General features: G+C 31.9%; 1 protein-coding gene across 6 annotated transcripts in view; it reads right to left on the bottom strand.

Moving 5' to 3' along the window:
• Positions 1-14560, bottom strand: part of LOC110998154 (FH1/FH2 domain-containing protein 3) — a 48296-nt gene that overhangs the window by 18196 nt on the left and 15540 nt on the right. For 2 of the 6 annotated variants that reach the window (XM_045634111.1, XM_045634110.1), the window contains exon 2: positions 3611-3890. The exons of 3 other annotated variants lie outside the window; for them this stretch is intronic. In XM_045634111.1, coding sequence (XP_045490067.1) covers positions 3611-3838 — 228 coding nt within the window. In that variant the 5' untranslated portion in view covers positions 3839-3890. The remainder of the gene's footprint in view (positions 1-3610; positions 3891-14560) is intronic. One more of the 6 variants, XM_045634112.1, reaches the window with a different exon arrangement.

Below are 14560 nucleotides of genomic sequence, written 5' to 3'. Positions count from 1 at the left end.
TTATTATTTTATCAACATACAGATGAAGTCGTACTGTAAACCATTACAATATCTATTAGGATAGATAATAACTATTATAGTCTTACCAACTCAGGAACGAAATTTAATGACTTATTTTACGACTACATTACAAAAAATCGAGGCTTACGTTTAGATGTAGAACTTTAGCGAATGACAAAATAATATTTAACTTAAGGAATTTCTCAGAGTTCATTTTTGGTCTCATAAAGTTTAAAAATATCTACTTTGGGCTTTACTTTATATTGGTAATCATCATCACCATTATCATCATTATTTTTGGTCCATCAATGCTTTTCGACCGGCAATGCGCCTGCATGATTTGTGATGCCGTCGATCTATCGTGGACCAGGGTGTCTTATGTTCTTTGTCTCTATTAGTCTTCGGGTACATTGTGACTTATCCATGCGAGCTACATGGTCCTCCCACCTCCATCTATCTAAAGTTAGTAATTCTTTTTTGGGAAAAGGGATACTCTTCTTTAATATAATCCCAGAAGCTCTTTTATCTCTGCCTTTTATTAAATTTAAGAAATGTTTTATAGAAAAGCTGTGTAAAAAGGCTTACTATGAAGTTAGTGATTATCTAGCTGATAAAAGGGCCTGGGACTAGTGCTGGGCAGGCTACTTCTAATTAATTTGCTGTATTTGTTTTAAATATTGTAGAATTGTTTGATGATTTGCTTTTTTTTAAAAAGAGTACCGAGAGTTTTTTACGTCGGCTTTTTCTCTCGACCAACACCCTCTGTCTTCTTTGCCGATCAGTAGGGATGCCAACAGGTTTGAAATTAATGACGTGGAATAAGTGATACCATGATGATCTTATATTCCAAAATAAGCGTATTCTTTATTTTTAAGATTGGTAATACCTATCTTTAATATGACGTCACAATGGTATTTAAAGAACTGATTAAAGATCGCGTACCATCTGCGAACTATCATGAAACATGTTTACTTTATTCCTATAATTCAGACACAAAGTTGGTGAGTTGAAAAAACCTTGGCCTTGCTATCTTTTATTGAGAAATATTCTAGAAAAGCGTATGGCTTTATTCTTCTTCTCTTGTACTTTTTAATGTTATAATTTATAGTGTCAAATATAAAATAAGATATCTATCATTTACGTATATGTAACGCACATACGAGATGGACGTTACTTGATTCCCTAACCGAACCCTATATGGTGACCCAGCCAGTGCACCGCGATGTGCCCGAAAATGGGAGAAGAATTTGTAAACATTCAGTAATATGATATGCGACATATTATACAAGTTTCATTATGTGTGTATGATATTACGTTTTGATTGTCATATGTATGTTGCTGATTGTTGGTGGAATTGTTTGGCTAGGAGGATTTTATAGAAAATGCCATGGGAGATGGATGCAGAGAGTCATCAATGAAAGCGAGTTGCGGAGGTCGTTGAGTTTCTTCCGTCGTCAGCAGAAGGAGCCGGAGGCCTGTTGCTGCAGCTGGGGCCTTACCAGTGTAAAGCGAAGAGAGGTGATATATATGAAATAATATAATCCCTACTGGTAAATTTAAACAAGTTTTTGTATAAGATATTCATTTATTATTTTTGATTTAACTAGCGACTTTTTTTTTTTGTAATGGTAGATAAAGTTAAGAAAATATGAGTTGGAACTCATTAAAGATTATCTTACGAAATTAGGCCCAAGTAGGAGGACTTTAAGTATAAAAGAGGTGAAATGTGCTTAAGCAAATGCCTTATATTATAATTTTATTTCAATACAGAGTGTAATAACAAATAAGATAAAACATAAGGAAATTAAAGAAACATATATTAAACTGTTTAAAATTATTTGATGATGTATACCTTGGTCTATAAAGTGGTCATTGATTTAGATCCTTATGTGAAAATTTTGTGTAACAATAAGGAAGAAATGTTAAGTTAAAAGGAAATTTATATTTTATTTTTTCTATTTTTCTATTAGGTAGGGCATATGGTATCAGTCGTAAGATACCTATTATATACGTATACTAGCTACCCGCGCGAACTTCGTTTATCTTTAATGCCTATTCTGGCTATTAGTACACACCAACATAGAACATTTTGGTACGCTACCCTAGTGACAAACTTTAAAGTCCTTAACTATCAAATAAAAAATAGGGGTTCATTGTAGAGGGGTTAAAATTAAGGGTTGTATGAATTTTTACATGTTGTATCATAAAATCAAAACAAAAAATTTCGTCAAAAATATAAAAAAATATTCTTGAGGTGGACGCCCCACCTCGCTTAGGAGTATACAAAATAGATAGTAGCAGATTCTCAGACCTACTGACTATGCATATAAATTTTGATAAAATCGGTCAAGCCGTTTCGGAGGAGTATGGTAACTAACATTGTGTCACGAGAATTTTATATATAAGATGTAACGCTTTATTGTATAAGAGAAATGTATTCTAGTCTACTATAGTCGTATCATACGAGATGGACGTGTTTATTTGATTACCTTCACTGAACCTTATAAATGTATAAACCCTTAATTTCGTTACAACCTTAGCCATGCAATATATTTGTTAAGGGATATCTAAAAATACAATATTTTATTTGACGTTATTATTGATTGTGCTCTAGATGCTTAAATTTTTGATAAATATAATATGATAGTTCAAAAAAATAATAAAACACGAGGCCGGATGCTTTCTATGTCAAAATACGGTTGGTATTTCGATTTATGAATTAATTTTTTCACATAAAACACGTCTTTGCATTTTTTTTGGCCATATTATTTTCTTTCATCAAGATTTTGACGAAAAGCAAAGTATGTATTTATTGAATAATAAATTCGATATCAGATAATGCACATTGTAATAATAATTAAAATTGATTAATATAGCCTTTGGTTACTTAGATTTTTAATCACAAAAGGGTTTTGTTGAACATATACTATTTTTATTCTATCATATAAAGTCCAGATACTTTTGTCTGAAATATATAAATAAATACAAGTACATAATATATAACAATGAAATGTGTAAAAATATTCTATTTAGTACTTCCTGAAGATATAGAAGAATTTCAGTGACAGAAGAATAAGCTTGCTAAATTGCATTTGTTTACTCTACCAAATGATGACTTTACCTCGTACGCGTAACTCACCTGAGAGCGAACAAATATTTAGAACAGATAATTTTAGCTGCCACGATGACTAAGTTGTATTACTAATGATACTTTATTAAAATAAACACACATACATTCTCAATTATAAACCTAGTATACGCCTCAATTAATTATGGTACGTATCATAAAAAACCTAAATGTAATCGTAGCGTTTTAATTTTTATGTACACATTCATTTCATTACAGTGGAAACGCAATTGACAGTGAGACGAATGGGTGCTTTAGTTAAAATTTAAGAGACTGAATTAGTTTAAATCAATTGAGGTTGCATGTACTATGTAGATGGTCTGTAGAAAATATATAATACAACGCATATTTTTCTTTTCTATGAAACTTCGATGGGGTGACGTATTCAATAACGAAAGTATCAATTACTTTCTTGACACTAGTGTATACTAAACCTTTTTTAATAGCAATACTATGAGTAAGGTGTAGATTGTAAGCACTTACCCTGTGTGGAGCTTGCAGTAATCGATGTACGGCAGCTATTTGATACGACAAGGGTATCAACGAGTTGAACGTGTGGTAAAGTGGTCTCGTCGGTAGTCTAACATTATACTCGTTGAAGGGATCCAAGTCGTTTAAGTATTGCACGCGGCAAACGAAAGCATTCGCCCCTATGTCCCTTAGAGCTCCATTTATACCGTTGGTATCAGGCATTTTCACTAATTCAATCATTTTATCACGAAATATATATCACATTGTTGACGTCACTTTACATAGATATAACCTGAGGAGCCGGTGTTTATATTGACAAATGCGTGGGTTTACAGCTAATTGGAGCAGTGTTTTGTAGCTACGCGACCGCGATATACTGAACTGAGATTCATTTTACAGCAGCACGTGCCTGCCAGCGAGGATCGAGATGCTTTGATGTTATGACTAGTTTTAAAGAGTACGAAAATGTTGATGATCGCAGATGCACAGGAAATTGCCATAGCATTGAAATGCTCGGAACTGATTCGTGTGAACAACGTGGACAAGGATCGCGTTTGAGTATAATTTTTTAAATATGTATATTTATATATTTTAACAAATTGTATATATAGTAATTTTAATATATGTACCTATTAACTAACCTTACCATTTAATAATTTAAATATATTATTAAAAGTCCCTTTAGGCAAGGTTCCGAATATACTGGCAGTGTTCCCCCTTTGATTAGCTAGACTAACTCTTTATGCGAGGTAGCTACCAGCTCTTCGTTCTCCTGTGATGCCGACTATCCTTTTTGATATTTCCGTAAGAAGCATTGATTTTATTTAAAAGTTTTTAAATAAAATCAATGTTCAGTGACCTCATTCTGGATTCTGGTTAAAGTAAATTCAGTGTATTGCGGTATCTGCTTATCTCAACATAAATACAGATAAAAATCAAGGGTAAAAGGTTTATTAATTAACAGACATCTTGTCTCCTACAACTTCATCGGTGACAGTTGTTACGATCTTGAAAGATTACGTGCTTATTTCAGAGCGACATACCTATACATATAAAACCATTGAATGACATGGTTAAGTATTAATATAAACAATGGTACAATTAGAAATGTACGTTCGTAGTTATTATAAATCCATCTATTGTTATCTTAGCAAAGTTACACAATTATTCATAATAAAGGCATTAGTGATGTTGCAATTACAACTGATTACTATTTAAATATGTTCAAATGGTTACGGTCAAATCTCTATTAGGTAAAAACCTTTTAAATGTCACTTCAACTTCAGACAATTGTCCGAAATGTATAACAAGCTGCCAAGGTCATTTACCGAATAGATAACTTCTTAATTTGATCTTTCTACAACTCTATAGCACTAAATGATTTCATTGGAAAAGATGCGATTTATATTAGAGCAAGGACAAAAGAGTGAAGCCTACGTTCTGTTTATACATCTTTTGATTTGCTAAGAACTTGAATGTATCTTAATCGCGAAGCAGTTTTTATTTACAAGAGAGATTACTAAATTTTTATTTATTAGGAACGATTTATAGTGTTTCAGTTTTTGTGTGCAATATATAAATTTATACTTTGTTTCACGAAAGTCATATCACTGGTCTAGTCTGGCTAAATACTGACTTTTGCTTACTGTGTCTACTTTATTAATGAAGTATATCGATAAGATTAGTACCTCGCATATACTGTACATTAAAATCGAACTGACTATAGAAATTTTCAACAATATTAAATAGTTGTCTACTTCGAAAGCTTTATTCGCAGCTGTATGCCACTAACTGGAAGTTGACAGGAAGCGGTAGAAGTTTCTAGATTCATAGACCAAGACACATTTTTGGTCGCAGAGCCAGCTAGCCAGTCTCCCACCAACCACGATTTTCGTGAAGCACCAAAACCGAGCTATACATATATCGTAATAAATTCTCGTAAATATATAACAATATTATATTGAGGTATTCCCAAGATTCTGATCGGGAAAATGGTTTCTCGTTAGTTCATTGAACCCGCGCTTGCGCCTCTCCGCCCCGTTTCTACGATTCATCACGCCTTTGATTGGAGACATCTACCAGGAATCAAACGACTTGGAAGAAATTAATCATTTTATTTGATATTAAATAAAAAGTTGGATAGTGTTTATACGCTCTAGGTTCGATTCCCAGCTATAATTGTTTCGAATTGTTGGATTGACAGATGACATCGGTAATCAAATATATAGTTTAAAAATCAATCAATTAATCTATAAATTTAGTTTAAAAATCATTGCTATGCTAGTCATCTGAAGTCGTACGAATATATTATTAAAATAAGCTCAGAAATGCCCCTACTAATGGGGGAGCTTATTTCGTATAGCGTCTACATTTAAAATATTGTGCTATAAACTGTGTTAGACACTTAATTTCTGAAGAGAGGAGAATGTTTAGTTTCAGTCTTGATAGTCTTGTATTTTGCCTATCTGGAAATCGAACCAGAGACCAACGATTACCAAAAATTCCCGAAAACTACCAGTTCTATAATCCGTACTAATCCCACACAAAGCCATTATTATTCGTATAATATAAATTAGTTTCATTCCAAGTATAGTATTACTGAGTACCAGTTAATCTTTGAAAAAAATATTTACCTTTTATCACCTAGTTACAAGAGAAGCGGTAGAATGTTAGCAAGGTAAAGGATATTATAATAACGATCGCAAAAAGCTGGCCTTGGGCGTTATCAAGGCAGTTATGGAAGCTCGGGGGAAATTAAGGGCATACAGACGCTGTCATTTAGGAAAAAATCTAGTCCATGAGATTGTAGGCCGTAGTACTTTCTATTACTAGAAAATGACATGATGCCGCATGGATACAATATCTCTCGTCTGTTCAGTGCATTTTACTCGAAGGTCAGGTAAAATGACCAAATAACATAGCTTCAATGAGACTCTCGATTCAAGCTTTCCTTACTTTCAATGTAAAAGGAAATATTCACAGGACATCGAATTTAGAATTGGTAATAGATAGATATTATAATATTAGTAATAGAATTGGTAATAAATAGATATTATAATATTAGTATTAGAATTGGTAATAGATAGATATTATAATATTAGTATTAGAATTGGTAATAGATAGATATTCTGTGTTTTTGTCAGGTCGTGACTGTTGTATGACCCAGCACTTGAACTACAACGACCCGACTCGTGTTCAAAGGCAAGTCACGAAGATTGCTATAAAATTGTACGTTTTTCCAGTCGCATACAGTCGTGTTAGCATTAGACTTTACTAAGACCGTTATAACAATACTTGTTCATCATTATTCCGATTTTAAATACGTTTTGATAACGTAATTGTAATACAAAAATATTAGTAATAAGTTGTAAACTAAATCAGTATATATATATTTCTTGTGTGCGTGTGTATGTGACTGAACTCCTCCTAAACGACAGGACTGATTTAGACGAAATTTTTTGTGTGTGTTCAAGGGGATCTGGGAATGGTTTAGATTCACAATTTTGTCCGCTGGACAATGTTTTTTTAATTAATTTTCAATTTATTAGTTGTTGTTGATTTTGGAATGTTTTACATTGGATCCGACAGACGGCGCTACCATCGCAGTGTCAAATTTTAAATAATATTCGAATTTTAATTTTAGTCTGTCCCGAAATTTAAAAAAAGTTTTGTTATCATTGTGTTATATCGTGTGTGACCATGTGCTGGATCGTTAGATATTGTCATAACATTTGAATAATAATTTTCATCAAAATGGCTTATTAAAAATTGAAATTTTGAAATTAAAGACGTGTAGACAGGACAACGTCTGTCGGATCCGCTAGTATTTTATATATATTTCCTTAGATTTTCTATAAAATAATAATTATGTATATGTTTAAAAATACTTCGGTAGCACTTAAATCTGGATAAAACTCGTCAAAAAACGTGTCCAAATACGTCGTGCCGCCTAAATTTATTTAAATTAATAATAATAATTCGACAAATATTTTATCAGAATTTATTACGATGTTATTAGTCTGATACTACGATTAACCTGAATACATTATTGCTTTACCTATTAGGACTCAAAAACCGTTACCGCTTCGTTAATTCTATCACAATGCTTATAACAGCTATTTCTAGAGGCAGACAAAGAATACATTTTTATATAAATATACAGAGATTTTTTAGAGATATAAGAGCGATGGAACCAATCAATTTCTAGGTTTTATTAAAATCCTATGATTCAAATCAAGTGAAAATATAATATATAGCGGGTGGTACGAAATGTTGACACTGCTTTGTGCGGGAATCGTTAGGCATTATTCTATTCTAATTTTAAATGTTACGTAAGCATCGTCGCTGTTCTGTTGAGTAATACAAAATGCGGTTGACCAACATTCAGCTACAAAAATAAGGATTAGTATGTAATTGAATTTTGTTTAGACATTAATACGTACATGCCGTACCTTTTGTACATAATGAATTTGATCATATGAGTGATATAAGTACCAGACTTGTGGCTATAGTACGAATATTTTATTTTGAGCGAGCATCCATATATACATTACCAGATACTTCTGAGACCACTAATTTTTTCGTCTAATAAGTCTAATCTAAGTATTGGCGGTGAATCTACGAGTTATTACTTTAACTGACACAGTTGTAAATGATAAAAATTTGTTAAGGTATGCAAATTCATACTACAGAATTTTTAAAAGTTTAGCAGTTATATCCAATACAATACAATGTATACATACACTGTAACTCCTAAGCTAATTACTTATGTAAGATAAGTTTACACCATACAAGAGCAGCGAACCATATCTTTTTGAATGAACACACTCTCTATCAGTACCCGAATTCCACGAGATGTTAGGCATGAATAATTTGATTTTACTTGACCACTATATTAATTGTCTTTTTTAGTATATACGTATGAAAACACTTGGTTCTGAGTAAAGTGCCTAGTTATTAAAAACATACTATTTGCTGATTACATTAGTTTAAATGAATTAAGATTTTCAAGCGTTCACTTTTATTTTTTATTAATATATCAACAATCGTCATTTGTAAGCCAGCCATTTATTTGTAATTTTATAGGTGTAATATAAATTTAATAATAATGTCTATAATGTTCTACATGTTTTATACCAACATATTGTTAGGGGTATATGCAGGGTCAAGACTTCTTTTATATCAGATTTTACATTCCGGAGTTATAATTCGAACTAAATTCCTATAAATAAAATATCAAACTATAAATAAAAACGATTTGCTTCAGTTATGAGAAGAAAAAAAGATTAAAAGATCAAAAACTATATTGCACAAATATAACGATTATAACTAATGGATAAACTACAATATATTAAAATTTAGGTATTTGATAAAATAGTTACGTAACGACTAATTGTTGGAGACGCCAGTGTTATTGCACCATTGGTTTATTAATATGGGTGTCGCGTGTATTATATGCTTTGGATCGCACTTTCAACTGTTTGCTACAAACCCGGCGAAGGCATCGAACTTACTTCCGCTATTGGATAATCGCGAACCGTGACATCACTGAGAAACTCAGAGAAGGACGTAGGATAACTATCAAGTTCCTAGTTGCATTTATCTAGTTTGTTCCGTAGCAACGATTTTTAAGGGAACCGTACCAAACTCCAATTTTGATTTCTGTGTATAGAATCTGCGGTATTTATCTAGTTTATATTAAAATTCTCAGTATTTATGATTAGATTCCGTCCAGAAAATCCATCTAAGCAGAAGGTATATTTAAACATTTTTAAACTTATCATGTATGAAGTTTTGTGAAGTTTTTCTGAGAAAATACTTAAATAAAGATAAAGAAATATTATTATTATTATTTTTCATAATAGGTATATGTCATAATGAGTATCAAGTGTTATTGTTAGTTAAGGGCGCCACAGTACTGCGACCACAGTTTAATGTTTAGCACAAATAATGTATAATCCGTACTTGCCTTTAATAAAAAAGTATCATTTGTTGACTTTGAACACAAAAAATACAGTTAATATACACGAATTTGCTTAGACATTGCCCATTTGAGGCTCGATACTCCATTACTTTACGCTCGTTGCGGTTGTCTATACATTGCGAAGTATCGATATTAAATTGAAATGTAATTTTGCGGTGGGCTAACAAATCAGGATCTTGTACGAATCGGTGTTATGTTACGGCTTCGAGGAGTGAGCCGCGGCTGACCACACACAAAATATTTCCATCGTGGGATCATGCTACCGGTTTTACCCACGTATAGGGTTGCCCGCTTAAAAAGAATAAAAAATATGTAAATCAATTGTTTACAGATAACGAATTTGATTTGACTTGTGTAGTTTTAATACATGTACGATTTAAGAGATTAAGATAAATAAAATGTATTAAATACTAAGAGCCTGTTTCACAATGTATGGAAATGTATATGGTACTATATATAGCTATGCAACACATAAATTATTAGAAAGATAAAAGTTCCGAATAAGATATTTCGGGTTTCATGACGAATAGCGCTATCTGACAGTCGTGAAACGCAAAAATACTGTTTATCCTACCAATAAGTAATAAATAGCTTATTTGGAACTTATCCGGACATTGTGAAACAGACCCTAAATGTGTTATTTTAAGGATATCTAAACCGCGTTATCTTTTAATTGCTCAATACACTTTGCAAGATGTATATTAAACTGCCTCTGTATTCCATGGTCCCGTAAGTGACATGTTTTACACGACATATGACTTATTATAGGTTTCCCAGAATGCAGTCAGAGCCCGAGCCGACCATTTGAAGTAACAATGATGAACGGAGCTGGGTGGGAAACTTCTAGGAATGCTTTGTTTAACTGAACAGTTTAACAGCTTGTCTCTCATATAAAGATAGATCCGGTGCTTCTTGGGTCACAGGAGAGGTGAAGTATGTTTAAAATACTTTCTCACCGACATGTTAAGCTTAAAATTATATAGAATACTAGCTGCCGCCGCGAACTTCGTTTCTCCTTAATGAGATTTTACTGAGCCTACCTGTTTAGTATATACCAACATGGAACATTTTGCTATGCCATCCCAGAGACTGTTCGGTTTTCCGGAATGAAATCTTTTTAGGTTGTTCTGTGAATTTTTCTCTGTATAAACCTCAGAGTTCACAACATAAGTTTTTAATAATGAAATAAAAAAATAGAGGTTGAATGTAAAGGGTTGAAAATTCAGGGTTATATGTATTTACTAATGTTGTATCATAAAAAAAATACTTTTTTAAATCTGAAATTGAAAAAATAGAATTTAGGGGTGGATTACCCTTAACATTTAGGGGAAGAAAAATAGATGTTGTCTGATTCTTAGATCTACGCAATATGCACACAAAATTTCATGAGAATCGGGAAAGCCGTTTCGGAGGAGTTTAACCACAAACACCGCGACACGAGAATTTTATAAATAAGATAATTAAAAATCTACAATCACGATTAGACGTAACAGCAAAATAGTTCAGGTCAGCTACTGTTTGATATCAGGGCATCTATGCAGTCTGCAAAGTGCAATATAATTCATTTATCATAAGACTAATCCCTTTGCGTAACAAATGACGCCATATCTCCGTAATATTGAAGAACTGCAACTGCTTTACATAATATATTATAAAGTGTATTAGCAAAACGTCATATACTATACCATTAATTTAAGTTGTTTACTATTATATATTATTTTATAATAAATCATAAAGAGAATGTATTTTCAGTTAACTAGATGTAGCTAAATTAATGTAATAAAAGAAGTGGTTTAGGCTATAAAAGTATGTAATTTATAAAATAATTTTGCACTAAACAAATAAACTAGACTCCTCACTAGAGTAATTACTTAATAGCCATTTTTCCTAACTTTACAAACCAGTAATTTCCACTATAGTGTAGCAATAATTATTAGAGCGAATATATGAATTTTAAGATTATAATCGAGGTATATCGTTATCATAGACTAAATATTACACTGAATTAGCATAATCTCTTGCAATAATGATGATGTTTTTAATTATATTACTAAATGTAATTACGGAATTTGCTACCAAGTACAGCTAATTGCATTTTGATTTATTGCCTTGAACACGCCTCTCATTATTTTAGAATTGACTTGAACGCCACTCAATTAATAGCAAGTATACATAATTGTAAGACATATATTTGATAGAAATTAGGACGTAACAAAACACTGTAACTGTTCCTAATTCCGGCTTACAGATTAACGTTAAACAAAAGTTTATTAGACGTTTGAGTCAAAACACAAGAGTTTTCAGTAAAATAAACATCTTTTTGGATTATACGAAAATCGGGTTGATTGCATTTGGTTCAATAAAACTATGCGGGTTTATGTATTTATTTATGAAACCTGTTGTTTTATGAATTTAGGAACGAGTATAGAAAGCCTTTTTTTTATAGAACAGGGGGCAAACGGGCAGGAGGCTCACCTGATGTTAAGTGGTACCGCCGCCCATGGACACTCTCGATGCTAGAGGGCTCGCGAGTGCGTTGCCGGCCCTTTAAGAATTTGTACGCTCTTAACCTATATAAATAAAGCCTTATGAACGATTTTCAGGAAGTTTTATAAAAAAATAAAGGAAATATCACAAAAAGTCGGACAATTCTGGAAATTATTTAAACTCTTTGAACAATGGTTTAAGTGTGAATTGAATATTTGCTGTTCATGAAAATCTGTATCGAATCAGCGAATTTTATAACAAATATGTCAAGGTCGGTCACGTTTTTGCTTATATTATTGTCTTTAGTTAATTAAAATATTTAGCGTTTCACGTATTTTTTTCATTAGACCTTTTTTCAATAAACATTTAAGACCTTATGCAGACATATTTATTTTATCTATAGCCCATCAATGCAACTGCTACTCGATTCGAAAATACATTTCGGATTATACTTTGACTGTCAAATCAAGCTCTTTATAAGCTTTTGAGACATTAACATTATATAACATATTATGTTAACCATACCTTAAAAAATAGATTTTTTTATACTAATATGAATTATTCCATAAACTAAGACTTAACGTGTTCACACTATAGTAATTAGTCTTAATTGATTTGATCTACAAAATATAATCGATTTCTCAAATTTACATTAATGATAATGTATGCACTATGCAGTTATTTTAATTTAAATTCGTCCCTCTGAGACGTTTCAATGATTACTATGTGCATTTCCCGTGACCACTTTGTTAAGAAACAAATGCTCTAAATTTCTTTCCGTTTTTAATTTTATTATGGCCTTAATACAAAACGTACTTTATAAAAATTCTTAGTTTACAAAAGAAACGATGAAATAGAAAGAGAGAGTTATTGTATTTTACTACAATGCAGTCCAGGAAAGCGATTGAAAGATCTAGGTTATCTCTAACTAGTAAATGCAACTTTTATATACACGTATTAATACGTGTATATAAAAGTTGCATTTACTATTTATACATACAATTATCGGTATTTGTAACCAAATTCCTCGACCTATTTTTATGTATTTTGGCTAGGTTTAAATTATTTTCGGCCCCTACGAGATGAGGATTTTAAGACCTTTTTCCTTGCAAGGTTTAATTTTTGATTGTAATATGTCGACCATTGATTTTCTTTTATTGAACTCTTACTTAGTAATTTTATATACACTTGTGGCTTGTTTCTAGTAAGTTATTTTATAGCATATAGATTATTTTATTCATATGATTTAAATAATAGCGTTGAATTCACCCCATGGATCGTCGGGTTCTAATGTTTAAATTTTTATAATTATTAAAAAACGTCAACCGTTGAAAAACTATGTTTCGTGAATTATTTATTTATTACAGAAATACATACATTGTATTTCAATTTACGCCTATACATTACATACATTGTATTGTAATTTATAGGCGTAAATTGAAATTGATGAAACAGAATTAATTTCCAAGATCAAAATAATCACACTTATAATAAATCTTAATTTCATATTGTAAATTCATAATCTGTTCCTCGCCCATTTGATAAGATGACATTGATTTTAAATTTATAGACGTCAACGTTAAAGTTTTGTTGGATTTTTGACCAACTTCAATAAATGTCGATAATTTGGTTGCAATTATTCGCATAGATTATAAACGAAAGTATGACTAATATGCATTGTATATGTATCGACCAATATGTATTCATTCGCTATATTCTACAAAAGCAGTCGTTGTTTGAATGCACATTTGTTGAATTTAAATCTCTATAGGAACTAGAAACTCAACAATTTCGATCTTTGAAGGAGGTTCTGGTTTTTGAAAATGAACAAGTAGTGATTTTGTGGGCACGATTTTTGTCAACAAATAATCCAAACACGAAAAGGGATTGTAAGATTAAGCTCGCCTACGCATTCCTTCGTGTTATTTTCTCACGTATGTGTGGCATACACTAACATATTATGCTATTCTTGCTTATTACCATAGGTGATGTAAGAAAGGGACAAGACATACGAGTGAGTTTCGTGCATGGTTTTGTTAATGGGACCTTTTTGTATGCCAAGTCGAACCTCCGAGCCTATGCATATACCAAATTAGTGTTGGTTTTCGTATCCACTATCAGACAAAAAACTAAAATTAGATATCGCGCACACACGAATTCATACTAATATATGTACATATATTCATAGACAATAATAGAAAGTATAACCTTGATGCTAGTTCGATTACAGATACACAAAGTTTCAAAGATAATTGTAATACGACCGTACTTATAAGGATGCGTCACCTTGTGTCAAGACGAAATACGAAAAAATAAAAATTAGCGAAGACCCAACAGTGTACACGCTTGATTACATCTGGGTATAAAACTTTATGTCGCAACCAATCAAGGGGTCAATGCCTGATCGTTTGTCTCTAAATTCGAGGTTGATATTGATCGCACTGCGTGATCAGCAATTCCTAGAGTAATATAATAACAAGCAATTTTCTTAA

Source organism: Pieris rapae, chromosome Z (genome assembly GCF_905147795.1).
Source record: "Pieris rapae chromosome Z, ilPieRapa1.1, whole genome shotgun sequence".
Classification (NCBI taxonomy): domain Eukaryota; kingdom Metazoa; phylum Arthropoda; class Insecta; order Lepidoptera; family Pieridae; genus Pieris; species Pieris rapae.
This window is presented reverse-complemented; position numbering and strand designations above follow the sequence as displayed.